This window comes from Canis lupus, chromosome 8 (assembly GCF_003254725.2).
Source record: "Canis lupus dingo isolate Sandy chromosome 8, ASM325472v2, whole genome shotgun sequence".
NCBI classification, from domain to species: domain Eukaryota; kingdom Metazoa; phylum Chordata; class Mammalia; order Carnivora; family Canidae; genus Canis; species Canis lupus.
In genome coordinates this window covers 17,365,697-17,383,724 of record NC_064250.1, presented here as the reverse complement: position 1 = coordinate 17,383,724, position 18,028 = coordinate 17,365,697, and the positions used below count along the sequence as shown (strand labels likewise).

Sequence of the window (18,028 nt, the reverse complement as noted above, 5' to 3'; positions counted from 1 at the left end):
CTGCTTCTCCCTCTGCCTGTGTCTCTGCCTCTCTTTCTCTCTGTGACTATCATAAAAAAAAAAAAAAAAAAAAAAAAAGTATCAGGCTCCAGTTCGGTGACATGGCCTAGCAAAAATGACTCCACTTTTGGCTTGTGGTTTTCTTTTTTAACAGCGTTTTCAAAGGCTTAGGTGGAACATCTGTGTGATGATCCAAAACACTGATGTAAACATCAGAAGGGACATGTAAAAGAGAAAAGAAAAAAAGCTGCCATAATTCTAATTGTGGAAGATGATTTTAAATTTCTGTGAAAGAATATGGAGAGTTGAAAGGTTATTGTGAACAAAAGAGAAAAAATCAATATGTTAACTTGGGGGAAGCATCAAATTAATTGGGAAAAAAACCTTCCTTATAAATTACTAAGAAAAGAATTAATCACAGGCTAAGCAACATGTTTAAGCTAGAATTTGCCAAATTTAAGAGGTACATACATATGTGTTTGCATCCTTGTAGGAGTTAAATCCCAACCTGCCATACATTCCTATGAGCTACTTACCACGGTGAAGCTGCTTTTCTGATCTTTGGCACTTTTTCACGGACCTGATCATCTGGTTCTGTATTTTGTTTCAAGTGTACCTTGTTCTTTGCTTACTTCATCCCCCTTAACCCTTATGTCCCCACTCACTGCAAACTTCTTGGTGGCCAAAATAATTAAATCTTTTTGCATACCCAGGTTTAATCCACGATGCATTGGGATGATTTCTCAACATATCTAAACTTTATAGCCTGAAAAAAATGATTTATTCACTGTCTTTACTCTTCATATTGAAGAACATATGGCAGAAATGCAAGCTTTTGACGAAGCTAACCTCGCCAGTCCTAACACAGGTAGTTAACACCCAGAGGGCAGCGGGCGCTCCTTTGTCTTATTTTACCCGGCTCACGCTTCCCGCCCCCCGCCCCGCCCCGCCCCGCCCCGCCTGTGACGTCACTCGTAAGAGGACGCTTCTCCCGATCTGGGCGGGAGCGGTTCACCCCTAGCGGGAAGTAACTCTGTGATCCTGGAGCTGGCGGAATGCCGGAGTAGACGGAAGCGGAAGTTGTTTTCTTCGCCCCCCACGCCCAGGGTCCGGATAGGATCTCCGCTGGCTCTGTTTGGTTCCGGCTGCTGTCAAGACTGTGTCGTGTGGCCTGAGGGCTTGGTAGCCCTGGGGTGGGCTCGCCCCGGTACCGGGCTCCGTCTTTTCCCAGCTTTGGGGAAAGCGAAGCGAATTCCCGGGTCTCCTAGCAACCAGGAACGGGCTGTGGACTGAAGGAGTCGCGGCGCTGCTGTCTAAGAATCGCTCAAGCAAGCGCCAGCCGGAACCTTTGAGCCCGGCCCAAACGGGAGCCGAAACCCGGCGTTTGGAAGAATAAGCAGGAAATGGCGGACGAGGCGTTGTTTTTGCTTCTCCATAACGAGATGGTGTCTGGAGTGTACAAGTCCGCGGAGCAGGGGGAGGTGGTGAGTGCTGCCACTAGCCCTTAAGGTCCTTTTGCGGTGACACTGTTTCCTCCGCTCTTTGCTTCAACTCCTGTGTCGCCACCCAAGCCCTTGTGAAGTGTAGACAAACTGGTCCACGTCCAAGCATCCCGAGCCTAGAGCCTGCAGCTGTCTGCAGTCAGTCAGCCTTTTCTCTTTCGCATCTTCTGTCTGATACTTTGTTTAAGCGTTGTCGCTCCCATGATTTATGGCGGTGTTAGCTGCACAGCTGATTTTGGCGCCCCTACTTAATCCTGTCACTTCCAGCGCTGGGAGCCATCCGCCGGACAGGCCTGCGAGTCCCCCCCTCCCCCACCGTAACCCTCAGGATTACTGCACGCGCCTGAGTATAGAAGGCTCTTGCGGTGTGGGCTTAAAGGGAAGAAAGATCGTAGGCGTTATAGTAATTAGGAAACCAATCTAATTCAAAAAATAGCTATTTAGTGCCTATGACGGAGGTAGTTTTGTGTTGCTGGGGGGATAGTAATGAAACAGTGACTCCATTCTCCCGGGAGTTACTTCTAATACGTGGGAATTTTCACTCATTCGTTGATTCATTCAGAAAATATGTATTAATTGTGTGTCGTGAGCCTGACATAAGTCAACCCCCCACTTCACCAGTCATTGGGGAATAGGGGTTCGGCGAATAATGTATTGGGTAGTAATTTGGCACAGAATTACGGAGGCGTAACGAATATTATAAACGAGGTATTCCAAAGTCATGCTCAGGTCAGAAGCTCTTTTAAATGCTGTTGAGAAAGAGGGGTGGAAAGTGGGGGTAGGGAAAGCATCTTAGGCAAAGGTAAAGGCATAGGGGTATGAAAGAGTGTAATGCATTTAAATAGGCTTAAGCGTTTCACTGTCACTCGATTGAATGGGCGGAGAGTGAGAGGTGTTGGGAACTGAAGCTGGAAAGAGCCCTGTATGCTGTATGATTAAAGAATTTGACATTCGCAGTGGAGTTTTTTGTTTTGTTTTAGAGAGAGAGAGCGAGAGCTGGAGAGAGAAGGGCAGACGGAGAGAGAGAGAATTTTTTTTTTTTAAGGATTTTATTTGTGAGAGGCACACAGAGAGAGAGGCAGAGACACCGGCAGAGGGAGAAGCAGGCTCCATGCAGGGAGCCCGATGTGGGACTCGATACCGGTTTCCGGGATCACGCCCCAGGCTGAAGGCAGATGCTCAACCGCTGGGCCACCCAGGTGTCCCAGGAAGAGAGAGAATCTAAGCGGGCTCCAGACTCAGCGCAGAGCCCTAGGGGCGGCTCAATCTCACGACCCTGAGATCTTTTTTTTTTTTTTTTATTCATGAGAAACACACAGAGAGAGACAATGGCAGAGACAGAGGCGGAGAGAGAAGCAGGCTCCATGCAGGCAGCCGGACGTGGGACTCGTTCCCGGGACTCCAGGACCACGTCCTGGGCCGAAGGCAGGCGCTCAACCCCTGAGCCACCCAGGGATCCCCGACCCTGAGATCTTGACCCGAACTTACTCTTAATCATCTGAGCCACCCAGGCACCCCCGTGGATAATTTTTAAAGAGGAGAATGATGTGGTCCATTTGCATTTTAGAAAGATAATCCAGTATTTAGGTTAGAGAGAGAAGACCCTTGTAGTGAGAAGATTCATTATTTCAGAAGTCGGCAGAAGATGATGAAGACCTGAATTGTGACAGAAAAGTAGAGAATTTTTTTAAAGTTAGGTGGAAACTCTGGGACCCAGGTATAGTTGTGAGAGTTGAAAATTCTCAGGTGTTTACCTTGAGCAGTTGTGTTGGACGGAGAGGAAAAAGGGGGAGAAAAAGATAAAGCATGAATTTATTTTGAACATGTTGAATTTTTGAGGTGTCTGTAGGAATCTGGGAATGGTGTAAACCACAAGAAAGAGAGTGTATTAGCCTATGCAGGCTCCTATAACCAAACATCATAAAGTGGGTAACTAATAAATAATAGAAATTTATTTCTAACAATTGCGAAGGGTGAAGAGTCCAAGATCAAGGCACCAGAAAATTCCATGTCTAATGAGGGCCTACTTCTGGCTCATAGATGGATGTCTTTTGGCTGTGTGTTCACATAGTGGAAGGGGGCTAGCTAGCTCTCTGGGGTCTCTTTTATAGTGGCATTAATCCTTTTTTTATTTTATTATTATTATTTTTAATCCTTTTTTTTTTTTTTAAAGATTTTATTTATTTATTCATGATAGTCACAGAGAGAGAGAGAGAGAGAGAGAGAGAGAGAGGCAGAGACACAGGCAGAGGGAGAAGCAGGCTCCATGCACCGGGAGCCCAACGTGGGATCCGATCCCGGGTCTCCAGGATCGCGCCCTGGGCCAAAGGCAGGCGCCAAACCGCTGCGCCACCCAGGGATCCCTAATCCTTTTTTTTTAAATAAAGATTTTATTTATTTGAAAGAGTGAGTGAGAGAGAGAACATGAGCAGGGGCAGAGGCAGAAGGGAGAGGCAGGCTCTCTGCTGAGCAGGGAGACTGATGTGGAGCTTGATCCCAGAATCCTGGGATCATGACCTGAGCCAAAGGCAGGTGCTTAACCAACTGAGCCACCCAAGTGCCCCCATTAATCTTACTCTTTTTTTTTTTTAAATAAAGATTTTATTTTTTTTATGAGAGACAAAGAGAGAGGCAGAGACATAGGCAGAGGGAGAAGCAGGCTCCATGCAGGAAGCCCAATGCAGGACTTGATCCCAGGACTCCAGAATCATGCCCTGAGCCAAAGGCAGACACTCAACTACTGAGCCACCCAGCAGTCCCCCTTCATTAATCTTTTTCTTAAGGGCTCCATCATCATGACAGAAACACCTACCAAGGTCCCTATTTCATAATACTATCACATTGGGGGTTAGGATTTCAAAATAATTTTTGAGTTGAGTGGGCACATTCAGTATGGCAGAAAGGCATAATGCATTTGGAGATATTAGAAAGATACTAGGAAGAGTATTGGAAATGAAGCAAATATATTCTTATTCATCTGTAATAGAGATTTTTTCCAAGTTCCACACTTTTGACTTCATTATCATCAATAACCAATAGTTTTTAGTGTTTAGTATCTATGCTAAGTGATGAGTAGCAGGCATTTGCTCTTCATGCAAAGTTAGCCTGCCTTTTACTCTTTCCCCAGAGAATAATGACCAACACACCTCTTTTACTCTTTTATCATTAAACCCCTGCTCCCCCACTATGATGTGTACAATCAGTCCTCTTTGTTCCCGTCTCTCTACTTTGCCTCTTTCAACTTTTAGCCTGGAAAATCTTTTTTTTTAATCCTTCTCTTTTCCAGTGGATTAACCAAAATACCTATCATAATCATAACTGACAATATTAAGAGATGTGCTAGTCATATTAAGGAAAAGGAAATCTGTAAGTTTTGAATCATTTTATCTAAATATAACTTTTGGGAAGCCTGGCTGGCTCAGTTGGTAGAGTGTGCAACTCTCTTTTTTAAATTTCTTTAAAGATTTATGTAAAGACTATAAGAGCATGCATAAGAGTGGGGGTAGGAGGGATGCAAAGGGAGAAGGAGAGAGACACTCAAGCAGATTCCATGCTGAGCGTGATCCCACAACCCTAAGATCATGACATGAGCTGAAACCAAGAGTCAGACACTTAACTCACTGCACCGCCCAAGCGCCCCGACTGAGCATGCCACTCTTGATCTTGGGGTTTAAGTTTGAGCTCCACACTGGGTGGCATTTAAAAATAAATCTTTAAAACTATTTAAATAAACTAAAAATATAGTTTTTCCTATTGTACTTTGTTTACAATGGGGAATTGAAAGTGTATATAAGCAAAAAGGATTTTAAAAGGTTAATATGGGGGCACCTGGGTAGCTCAACTGGTTAAGCATCTGCCTTTGGCTCAGGTCATGATCCCAGGGTCCTGGGATCAAGCCCCACATCTGGCTCCCTGATCAGCGGGGAACCTGCTTCTCCCTCTCTCCCCCCTGCTTGTGCACTTACTTTCTCTCTCTCTCTGTCAAATAAATAAATAAAATCTTTAAAAAAATTAATATGGGAGTGTTGATTAGAATCCATTTTGGAATCTAGGTGTACAAGAGTTCATTGTATTAATGTCTCTACTTAGGTGTACTTCAGGTTTTTTGTAATAAAAAGATGTAAAAGAAAGACATAATCCTGAAATTAAGCAATGGTTTTTATTTTATTTTTTTAAGATTTTATTTATCTATTAATGAGAGGTACAGAGAGAGAGCAAGAGCGGCAGACGGAGAGGGCTGGCTCCATGCAGGGAGCCTGACGTGGGATTCGATCCCAGGTCTCCAGGATCAGGCCCTGGGCTGAAGGCGGTGCTAAACCGCTGAGCCACCCAGGCTGCCCAAGCAGTGGTTTTTATATGGTTTTTATATTTCTTTCCAGAGATGAAGTCCTAAGTTTTATTATTTATTTATTTATTTATTTATTTATTTATTTATTTATTTATTTATTTAAAGGTTTTATTTATTTATTCATGAGAGACACAGAGGGAGAGAGGCCAAGGGAGAAGCAGGCTCCATGCAGGGAGCCCAATGTGGGACTCGATCCTGCCACCCTGGGATCACGCCCTGAGCTGAAGGCAGAAGCCCAATCTCTGAGCCACCCAGGTGTCCTTGAAGTCATGAGTTTTAAAGTGAAGTAAAGAACCAGTATTCTCACTCTGCAAATCAATGATTTTTAAACTATGCTTGAAGAGGAATTAAATCTTTAAAAACTGAATAACTGGGCATTTACCAATTTATGGAGAATAGATTCCTTAAAAAGGTGAAAAGATAAAATATTCTCAAGTTTAATTTTTCTTAAAAAAATGGTAGCCACTAGTGAGTATTCACAGATACTAAAGTGAATGAACAAGTAGCAACATTGGGCTGGTGTGATCAATAGTTAGGATATCAGAATGTTTATATATAATCATATTTCCTGCTGGTCAACATACTCCTGGGTGATTGTACAAAGACCGGATTGTTCCACAAAGGCTGACAGGTTACTTATTCCACCTGAGCATTTTTTTCCCCACCTAAGTATGTTTTTTTTTTTTTTCCTAAGTATGTTTTGAAGTGAGCTGGAGAATAACAGAAAAATGAATTATTGTGATAAGTACAATAATAGATCTATGTGCAGAGTGTTATGACAGCATAGGGCCCAAAGGAGTGTCAAGGAAGGCTTTTGGGGGGATATGATACTTTTTGCTGAATTTAAAGGATGTACGGTCTATGGGGCGCCTGGATGGCACCATTGGTTGGGTATCCTACTGTTAGTTTCAGCTCAGGTCAGGATCTCAGGGTCCTGAGATAGAGTCCCACGTCAGGCTCCCAGCTTAGTGGGGAGTCAGCTTGAGATTCTTTCTGTTCCTCTCCCTTTCCCTGCTGCTCTCTTTCTCAAATAAATCTTTTTAAAAAATGTATAAAGTGGCACCTGGGTGGGTCAGGTCATGATCCTGGAATCACACCCTGCATCAGACTTCCTGCTCAGTGGGGAGTCTGCTTCTCCCTCTGTCCCTCCCCCTGCTTGTTCACTCTCTCTCTCTCTCTCTCTCTCAAATAAATAAAAAAAAATCTTTTTTTTTTTTAAAAAAGGGGATATATGGCCTATGGAACAGCATGTGCTAAGGCATAGGGGCTGTAGAAAGCATGGAACTCTAGAGTTTTTGCAGAAATTTCAGAGTGGTAGAAGGAGAGATGTTTATGGATATGTGGCCATTAGTGATTCTGGTTAACTAGCCAGGATCATTTAAGGAAAGGCACATGCCATACTAAGGGGTTTGAACTTTATTTTGAAGAAAGGGGAGAGGATGCTGAAAGGTTCAGTAGAGAAATAACATGATTTGGTTTTTAGAAAGTCTCTACCAGAAATACAGAAGATAGAAATCAAGGGAAGAAGAAACTAGAGACAAGGAGATCATTTGGAAGGCTCTAACTGAAAACCAGGAGAGAGATGAGAAGGGATGAAGAGAGAAGACAGATTTTGAAAGCATATAGATGGTAGGCTCCACAGGACTGCAGTGTGTGTGGAAGGTTGGGAAGAAAGGGGGAAAGAAAATGGAAGTTTTCTGGTTGGGATTGCCATTAAAGTTAGGGAATTTTAGAGGCCTCACAAGTGAAGGAAATTAAGATAATATCATTTTTTAAAAAGATTTCATTTATTAATTTATTTATTTGAGAGAGAGAGAGATTGTGGAAGTGGGGGGAGGGTAGAGGGAGAGAATCTCAAGTAGACTCCCTGCTAAGCAGTGAGCCCAATGCAAGGATTGATCCCACAACCCTAAGACCACAATCTGAGCTGAAACTAAGAGTTGGTCGCTTAATTGACTAAGCCATTCAGGTTCTCATCTAATTTTTTTTTAAAGATTTTAATATTTTAAAAATTTTATTCATGAGAGACACAGGGAGACAGAGGGAGAAGCGGGCTCCCTGTGGGGAACCTGATGTGGAACTCGATCCCAGGACCCCAGGATCACGATCTGAGCCAAAGGCAGATGCTCAACCACTGAGCCACCCAGGTGCCTCTAAAAGATTCTATTGTTAAGTAATCTCTATACCCAGTGTGGGGCTTGGATTTACAACCCTGAAATCGAGTTGCATGCTCTACTGACTGAGCCAGCCAGGTACCCCGAATATCATTTTGATTATGCCTAATTTGAGGGGGCAATGGGACCTCTTTATAGCTATGTCCAATAAAGTTTCTACTATAAAAGCACAGATTTAGTAGTCACAACCTCATTAGAATACATGGTTCCTTAGAAGAAAGTTCAGCAAATAATGAGGCCTATGGTGTATTTAGTGGAGACTAACAAACTTTAGAATATATAAATATCTTTCCTATCTTGGAGCTGTAGTCTAGCAGAGGGTCAGGATGGAGAGACATGGATCATGTGAAATTAGTAAAATGTATATAGTATGCTAAATGGTGAAAGAAATTCTTTGGAGACTAATTAAGCAGGGAAATGGGATGGGGCATCAGAATGACTGTTAGGGGGCTTTTTTTTTTTTTAACTTTATTTTTAAGTAATCTCTATACTCAACATGGGGTTTTAGCCTAGAACCCAGAGATTGAGTTGCATGCTCTACCCACTGAGCCAGCCAGACCTGCTATTTTTAGAGAGCTTCTAAAACATAGATTACTGACCCACACCTACAGTTCTGATTCAGTAAATTGGGTTTCGGAATTGGTGATGCTAATGTTACTGGTCTTGGAGCACACTTTGAAAATGACCAGAATAGAGAATTTCTGAAGGGGAATAATGTTGCAGTTTTAAAGATGATAGTTAAAATGAGACCCACTGATATGGGGGGGTGGGGTGATGGGTGAAATAGATTAAGGTGATTAAGAATATACTTACTATGATGAGCACTGAATAATCTATAGAATTGTTGAATGATTTTATTGTACACCTGAAAAAAAAAAAAAAGAAAGAAAAAAGATGGGCTTCACTGAGATAGTGACATGTGAGTGAAGACTTGAAGTGAGGGAGTTGAGTCATGTGGATATCTGGAGGAAGAGCTGCCTGTACAGGAGCCCTGAGATTGGAACATGCCTGGCATGTTTAACGACAGCAAGACCAGTGTTGCTAGAGCCGATGTGAGTGAAGAACAGTAGGAGATTGAGGCCTGAGAGAAGAACTCTGAAAATTTTATATAGCTTGATCCAGAGGAGTTTTTTTTTTTTTTTTTTTTTTTTTATGATAGTCACAGAGAGAGAGAGAGAGAGGCAGAGACACAGGCAGAGGGAGAAGCAGGCTCCATGCACCGGGAGCCCGATGTGGGGATTCGATCCCGGGTCTCCAGGATCGCGCCCTGGGCCAAAGGCAGGCACCAAACCGCTGCGCCACCCAGGGATCCCTGATCCAGAGGAGTTTGAGAGTCTTCATCATATGGGTAGTATTTAAAGTCTAAAGACTGGATGAGATTGTCAAAGAAAGAGCAAACCAACTGCATAATTCCTGGCATAGGAAGATAGGGTCATCAACTAAGACACAGAACTGGAAAGCTTACATGACTCTGAAGCAAGCAACAACAGAGTTTAATAACCTCCCAAAGGGAATGACTGATGGAAAGGTGAAACGTTGACATCGTTTTTTATAACTGAGAAGAAAAGTGCTTTATGAAATGATTAGTACTAAGAAAACTCAAATATAACTTGTAATTCACTATTTCTTAGAATGTTTTAGTGAGGGTGCCTGGGTGGCTCAGTCTGTTAAGTTTATGCCTTCGGGTCACATCATTATCCCAGGTTTCTGGGGTCTAGCCCTCCATTAGGCTTCTTGCTCGGCAGGGGAGTCCACTTCTGCCTCTCCCTCTGCCCCTCCCTCTGCTCCTGCTCTCTCTCTCTCAAATAAGTAAAATTAAAAAAAGAAAATAAAAAAGAATATTTTAGTGAAAAAAGTGCAACCACTTACATTAATATTTTTAGTCAGCATCTTAAAACAATTTTTAAATATTGTCTGGCATTCTAAAAATATTCAAAACTATTATTTTTTAAAATAGGAAAATGGACGCTGTATTACTAAGCTGGAAAACATGGGGTTTCGAGTGGGACAAGGATTGATAGAAAGGTGAGCAGTATGGATTTGAAAATTTTCTTCCAGGTAGGTTATAAACAAAGGTGATCCATTTCAAAAGATTATATAAAATTTGAAATACTTTAATTTTAATTCCTAAATTTTATTTATTCTCTATTCTTTAATTCACATTAAAATTTCTTTTTAGGTCTGATGCTATTTTAACTCAGTTACCTAACTTTCATGTTTTAATATTTGAAGAAAATGTATATGTATATTTTATATTTTAGACTTTTTTCCTAAAAACTTTGGTGTACTGAGGCAACATCTAAAATTTAGTTACATTTTCTATTTGAGGTCTAGTAGGTTCTTTAACCTAAATGGATTTTTGTTTAAATGCAAGGAATGGAAATGCTTTAGAGTCTAGATTTATGCATGTAGTAATCTTCTAATTTATAGACGAATTCATAAAGTATTCATTTCTCATTATTTGAATAGCTGAATCTGGTTATGTTTTATATAACAATACCATGATTATGCTCAGCCTTTTTTTTTTTTTTTTTTTGACATGCTAGAATGACTTGTATGGTACCTAAAATTGCAGCTTATTGTTAGATTAATTTTAGCACCATAATTACATAACAATGTGAATTGAAATGGGATCTTTTTGCTTTGTTCTGATTACTTTATGACTATCAGTTAATGTTCAGTGCTGTAATGGCATTTCAAAATTAGTGAATAATGTGACCCTCCTGCTTTCTTTGGAGGAAGAATACTGATTACTTTTAGTTGGTCTTTGTAGGTTTACAAAAGATACTGCAAGGTTCAAGGATGAGTTAGATATCATGAAGTTCATTTGCAAAGATTTTTGGACTACAGTATTCAAGAAACAGATCGACAATCTAAGGACAAATCATCAGGTACTTAAACAAATTAAGGCTTAGTTTTTAGGTCCTTTAACTTAATATAAATGTTCTATTTTAGTCATTTATTATATTTAACTAAAAATTTTTAGTCACCTTTGAAATGTTTCTTTTATGTGTTAATACATCATTACCTTTTTTCTGTAATAGGATATAGTGAATAAGAACTAAGAGACATTTATCAGTAATGATAGCTGTTTCTTTCTCCCAATTAAATAACTATCTTAAGTTTTAAAAAGTTGGGTAGCCTGGGTGGCTCAGTGGTTTAGCGCTGCCATCAGCCCAGGGCATGATCCTGGAGATCTGGGATTGAGTCCCACGTCAGGCTCCCTGCATAGAGCCTGCTTCTCTCTCTGCCTGTGTCTCTGCCTCTCTCTGTCTCTCTCTGGGTGTGTCTCATGAATAAAGAAATAAAATCTTAAAAAAAAAAGTAGCAAATGTAGAATGATAAACGTCTAGGATTTGGTTCCTTAGTTATTAATGGTTCTTTTCGCAGAAATACAAGTATGTCACATTTGTTTTTAGAGTAATTTCTAAAGTTTATAAAGTATATTTAACTTTTAAGCAACTTTTGCATTATTTAGTTGCTGTCATTTTTCTCTTAAAATAATTTGTTGATACAAGATTTAATAGATTACATGGAAAATTGTGCATTTAAATAAATTTAATTTGTTTTATAAAACTCAAGGAAATATTTAGAATGGATTTGGCATTTTGATTAAGTATTAGAAAATGAAAAAGATGTATTAGTAGCTACCAGTAGTTTCATCTTTTAACATAACAATATCAGTCTTTGTAAGTATTGAAATGCTAATGGAAGTGACTGATTATTAGCTTTGTAGATATGAGCTAATAATATATAACTGCTAATTCCACCTGGACGTGTATTTCTGATTCCTTTGCCACTAGTCTGTGGGTTCTCTAAGGGTAGGAACTATCTTAGGCATCTTTATATCTTTAGTATCTTGAAGCATTCAATAAATATTAGTGTTATAAAGTTCTGAACAATTTTTCAGCTTGAAAATTGTGAAATTCCTTCATTTAAAGAAATTTGACCATCAGAGAGTTTTAATAACTTAAAAAAAAATTGAATTGTTTTGAAGGGAAGAGATCATTTTTAAAGACTACAGACTACACTGACTTTGGATATGTTTTCTATTTTTCAAATAGGGCATCTATGTACTTCAGGACAACAAATTTCGTCTGCTTACTCAGATGTCTGCAGGAAAACAGTATTTAGAACATGCATCTAAGGTATTTAATGGAATAGAAGATTGGAGTTTTCTTAGGGAAAGTACAATGCCAACAACAACAGACTTTTGAATTTGGAATAGGTTTTAAAGTTGTTCTCTTTTGTTTAAGTACTTTTTTATGAAATAGGAGACGGGTGTTCATGTGTTCATCATATTAAAATAAACTGTATTAACCTATAGCTGAGTAGGTTTATGATATTACAACCAAATGCCACTGAAATGTAAATTAATGTTAGATTCTTGAATATACAGCATAGATATATCAGAAAAGATAGTTAAGCTTACAAAACTGGCGTTGTGTGAAAATATTCACCTCACAGTATATTTACAATCTCCTTTAGTTAATTAAAAAACAATTTTTTAATATCATCAACATTTTTTTTCTAATACATGTTTTAAGTATAACACATGTTTTGTGCTTCTGGATATTGTGTGGTTTTTGTTTTTATTTTCAGGTAGGAATCCATAAGTAGATCAGATGTATTAAAGAAAGCTGAGGTTTTAATGCAAGGGTTTCTTTGAGGTGATTAAAATATCTGGGTCAGTATAACCTATTAGTTATCTGTAAAAATTTATCCATACCTAAATTATCTAACAAAAGCATTATAAGTATAGTGGGAAGAGCATGGGCTTCAAACCAAATAAATCTATATTTTAAACTACACAATTTACAGGTTTGTTTGACATTGGATAAGTTACATAATCCCCTCTAGACCTTAATAAGATTGGTTATCATAGCACCTATATTATAAGTAATCACTAAAGTCTCTTCCAGGTCAAAATTTCATGACTCCAGATCTACTTACTGATCAGTACTCATTTATGTAAATTAATTATAAACGGATAATTTGTTTTTCATAGATTTATCATATTGAATATCATCTAATACAAAAATGTACATAATCAAAAATTCCTTGGATTACTTAATTTTTGATTCCTGTTCTTGGCTGGCTTTCTCTGCTATAGTTTAGTCCCATTCTCTTTCCTGGTTTCCATTTGATAGGGTTTCTCAACACTTGCACTGTTGATATTCTGAACTGGATGATTCTTTGTTGTAGCAGATTGGCTATAAGTCTGAAGAAATCATTATTCTTGATTGTAGAAAACAGAAACCAACTCTGTTTAGGGAGATAAACTTACAGAATTGATGGGAAGCCTCAGAAAGCAGGCAAGAACTATAGAAGTAGACCCTTAGGGAGGGAGGGTTAGAATTCTTTGCATAGCACTGATGACAGCCACCTTTGCTGCCTCTACAACTAATTCTAATCTGTTTCTAGTTTGTTTTTTCACTCTTTCTAGATTCAGAGTCCAGGGCTGGAGCACCTTAAGTCATGTGTCCATGTTTTAGTTGTCATTAAGCTGGGAAATTGTTTTAACAATCAGAATTTTCAGTACTTTGAGAAATTCTTCCACAGTCCCTTTTTAAGCAGCAATGACTTATTAATACCAAGGTTTAACTAAATGTCATATTTTTCAATAGCATTGCTATCTTAGTAGATCCTTAATATTCTTTACATTTTTGTTCCTTTCAGTATTTAGCATTTACATGTGGCTTAATCAGAGGTGGCTTATCAAACTTGGGAATAAAAAGTATTGTCACAGCTGAAGTATCTTCAATGCCTGCTTGTAAGTTGAATTCACATTTCTTAAAAATGTTTTTAACGGGGGATCCCTGGGTGGCTCAGCAGTTTAGTGCCTGCCTTAAGCCCAGGGTGTGATCCTAGAGTTCCGGGATCGAGTCCCACATCAGACTCCTTGCATGGAGCCTGCTTCTCCCTCTATCTGTGCCTCTGCCTCTCTTTCTCTCTGTGTCTCTCATGAATAAATGGGTAAAATCTTAAAAAAAAAAATGTTTTTAGTGATTATTTTTCAAGTCTGGTGTTTGTTTTTATTAACATAGAAAAAATTTAGAAAGCTAAAGCCATTTTGTTTTAACTTTTATCAATTTTAACATTTAATATAATATGTAGTATGCTTATATTCATATTCAGACTTTTAAATTCATAATGGACAATGATTTAAGAAAGTGTGCTAACATAATCCAAATGTATAAGACAATTTAGTGATTCTTTTATGTAGGTATTTAGTTTTAAAGATTTATTTCTAAGAGGTGGGGGAAGGGCAGAGAGAGAGAGAGAGAGAGTCCCAGGTTGACTCTGTGCTCAGTGGTGCTCAGTGCAGAGCCCAAAATAGGGCTCATCCCACAACCCTGAGATCACGACCTGAACCAAAACCAAGACTCAGATACTCAACTGACTGCCCCACCCAGGCACCCTGGTGATTCTTAACTTTTAAAGGAAATATTTCTGCATTACTCTTTAAGATAGCAAATTTTCCTATACCATTGAAATGTCTTTTTAAAAACAATTTTCTAGAATAAAGCTAGATAAAACCAACTAATCTTTTATCGCTAAAGTCCTTTCCAAAGATCTTTTTACCAAAGCTACCAACCAAAAATAAAATTGACTTGAGCATCGCTATATTACCTTTCTGTTTACACTGATAGTCAGCGGTTAACTACACAGGTAGGAATCACAAAGAGAAGCAAAGACACCTATTCACAAAACAGATAATCATCTCAAAAATGAAATGGACTTTGTTGAGCATTGTGAAAAGTGTGAAAAGTTGTTTGACACAGCAAGTTTCTTCATTGAAATCACTTTCTAATAGGACAGAAAAATTGATGTTTAGGCTTGTTTTCCTTGCACCTAAAATCAAGGAATGATTTTCATTTTTCTTTTTTTAGGTAAATTTCAGGTGATGATCCAGAAGCTATAAAACATACTGAAATGCAAGGCAAAGCTTCAACAGTGTAAAGAGATAAATTATTCATGTATAAAGTATATCAAGTAGCAATGATTTAATTACAATATTGGACATTTGTATTGATATAAGCTATTTGCTAACTTATGTAATGAAAGATGCACTCTTAAGCAGGAGTAAGGTTGTATTTTATTAATTTAACACAAACCTACTTAAAGCAGATACACAGTCTAAATAACAGATTTTACTGAAACTATTCAGAATGAAAAACCTGATTTCAAATATCTAAACCCTAAGATGTAGGACCCTTATTTTAAACATTCTTATTTGCTTATAGTGGTGTGTATATAACCACAGACAGAGAAGCAAAACTCAGGGTTTGATAAATTAGCATTAAGAAAAGTATGCACCAATCAGAATCATTTTTGTATGATTCATTTGTAAGAATGAACAAATTTTGGTTTTGCTTTATGAATTTTAGTTATTTAAGAAAAGCAAACAATACACTAAAACAATTTTTATTTTATTATAATTTATTTCTATTAAGAATTTTTATGCCTATAAGGATTTTATTATATACATTGTATATTATGTGTGTGTGATATATACATCCTATCTGCCTAAATTGCTTAAAAAGTTCATTTTACTTTAACAGAACTTAGTCCTTAATTTTATTAGAATTCAGTCCTTGAGAGCTCCATCGATGTAATAAAAGTGAAATATAGATTAATTTAAATGTGAATTCAGTGACTCCAAGGCCAAAGAATATTAGGTATTTGAGGAAGGAATTTTATACTTCTGTTACAGTCTTGACTTTCAGCTTCTCTCCCCATGTGTAGAAGAGCTGGTTGAAGGTTCCTTATCTTTTTTCCCTAATTACTATTTCCCTAGAGCAGAGGGGTGGGTAATTGGATTAGGCACACCAACTTTCATTAGACCATATCTTCTCAGTGGGTTAGGGTCAGTGCTCATATAGTACATTTGTCATCTCCTCTTCCATCTGATGATAACTGAGAGAGAACAAGCATAAAGATGAAAGCCATCATACTGAGGATAGCAGGGTGCACAGATAGAAAGCACCTTAATTGTGATTCCGAATTAACCAATCCTGGAACTGCTTTTCCTTTGGACTTTTTGTTACATGAGAAAATAAATTTTCTTGTTCAATATACTTTTGGTTCTGTATTTTGTTACTTATAGCCAAAAAGAAATCTCTTGTAGTTGAGACAAGGGGAGAGTTAGGTTATATAAGAAATAGTATGGGAGAATTGAACTTTTTTTCTCAGGAGGAGGAAGAGGAGGGAAGAGAAGAACTTAAAGGTTTGCATGTGAAATGATAAAACTATAGAGTACTAAAGAATATAGATAAGTTTTATGATCTTATGATAGTATGACAATGTACATATAGTTAACAATACTGTATACAAATGTAAGAAAGTAGATTTCATGTTACATGTTTTTTTTTTTGCCATATATACACAAAACTTGACAAAAAATTTTAAAACCATTTGCATGGTAGAGAATACTATGAAAATGTTAAAATAGAGAAAAATATTTGTAATGCATACCATATTCTCCATAAGTGAATATCTGCACTTTAAAAGAGCACTTATCAATTTGAAGCACACATATCCTTTAATTCAGCAACTCCATTTCTATAAATTTAACCTAAGAAAATAAATGAGGATGAAGGTGGTCAAAGGGTACAACCTTCTTATAAGATGAGTAAGTTCCAGGCATGTAATGTACAACATAGTGACTTATAGTTGACAGTATTGTATATTTGAAAGTTGCTAAGAGAGTGGATCTTAAAAGTTCTCAGCACACAAAATATAACTGAGGTGATGGATGCATTCACTGCTGTAATCATTTTAACAATAGAAATGTGTATCAGTTCATCATGGTGTACACCTTAGAAAACTGTGTTATATATCAAGTATATCTCAAACTGGGAAAAATGAGTATACAAACTTGTATGTATAAGGATTTTCACTAGTTAAGTGTTCATTGATAGTGCTTGATTAAATTATGGTACTGGCATAAGGAAATACTGTACAGCTGGTGAAAAGGATGAAATCTACATGTTTTTCCATGTTTTTATGTACATGGAATGATATTAATTGGTGTTAAGAGAAAAAATTTGTTATAGGATACTTACTGCACATACAGTGTATAAATATACATGATTGTGAATCTCAAGACTGAAAAGTTGCAAGTAAATTGTACAGTAGTAGATGGACATTTTTTACTTTTAGCTTTATATCATTTGGGTTTTTAAATAATCATCCCCACAATAAGGATATTTCTTTTTCTATTTGAGGTGAGAAATCATGATAAACCAGTGATTTTTAAGCTTTTGTTTTTTGTTTTTTGTTTTTTTTTTTTGAGTCCTAGGGTTCACAGAGTGACCTTGACTGAGAGTTGGGTCGGGGCAGGGCATAGGCCTAAAGCTAGCAGAAGTTAGGAGGGTCACCTAGCAGAGGCCTTGGGTTAGGAAGAAAGGCATTATAGAGAGTGCCATCTGGAGAGAGGATTTAGTGTACATCAAGATGCGCAGTGCACAGAGAAGAGATTGTTTAATATGTGAAAGACAAGCCAGTGATGCAGATCATCAAGTATTTAAGCCACTTGTGCTGAGGAACCGTGTGAGCCATTGTTTTTTCGTCCAAAAGGGGAAATCTGTGGGTCATCAGCTATAGATCTCCTAGCAGAAGGAATGCTTCTCCCTTATCACACAAAGTTGTATCGAGCCTCACCGAACTACACCCTTTGGATAATAACCCCTTCTTTGAAGCAGGAGTTCTTGGGAGGAATGTTGGAGAAAATGCTCAGGACTCATACCTGGGATGCAACAGGACAGTGATGAAGGCTCATTTCCTCATGGTATAGGGTTTGTGTGTTTGTTTTAATCTTTTGGGGGCCATGGACTACTATTGGCAGTGTATTGATGTTATGAACTCCGCACAATGTGCCCGGGCTGTCCAGATTTTATTTTTCAATTCATGAGAGACACACAGAGACAGGTGGAGACACAGGCAGAGGGAGAAGCAGGCTCCCTGCAGGGAGCCTCATGCAGGACTTGATCCTGGAACTC

The 18,028-nt window shown here is 38.3% G+C and overlaps 1 protein-coding gene across 2 annotated transcripts; it reads left to right on the top strand.

Annotated features, from left to right (window-relative positions):
- Positions 1–1,013: 1,013 nt before the first annotated feature.
- On the top strand, positions 1,014–16,090 carry TRAPPC6B (trafficking protein particle complex subunit 6B). 2 transcript variants are annotated; one of them, XM_025442531.3, is made up of 6 exons: positions 1,014–1,484; positions 9,982–10,049; positions 10,798–10,915; positions 12,089–12,172; positions 13,704–13,797; positions 14,918–16,090. In XM_025442531.3, the coding sequence occupies exons 1-6, from the start codon at positions 1,404–1,406 to the stop codon at positions 14,947–14,949; spliced, it is 477 nt and encodes a 158-aa protein (XP_025298316.1). In that variant the 5' UTR covers positions 1,014–1,403; the 3' UTR covers positions 14,950–16,090. The 2 variants fall into 2 exon arrangements, with proteins under 2 accessions (XP_025298316.1, XP_025298317.1); XM_025442532.3 differs by lacking the exon at positions 1,014–1,484 and adding an exon at positions 5,360–7,479.
- Positions 16,091–18,028: the final 1,938 nt, after the last annotated feature.

Bases quoted from the DNA above. Each gene is read 5' to 3' on its own strand.
- TRAPPC6B (XM_025442531.3), top strand. From the start codon at position 1,404: ATGGCGGACGAGGCGTTGTTTTTGCTTCTCCATAACGAGATGGTGTCT. The intron at 1,485-9,981 runs GTGAGTGCTGCC...TTTTTAAAATAG, and splicing joins CCGCGGAGCAGGGGGAGGTG to GAAAATGGACGCTGTATTAC. The intron at 10,050-10,797 runs GTGAGCAGTATG...TGGTCTTTGTAG, and splicing joins GGACAAGGATTGATAGAAAG to GTTTACAAAAGATACTGCAA.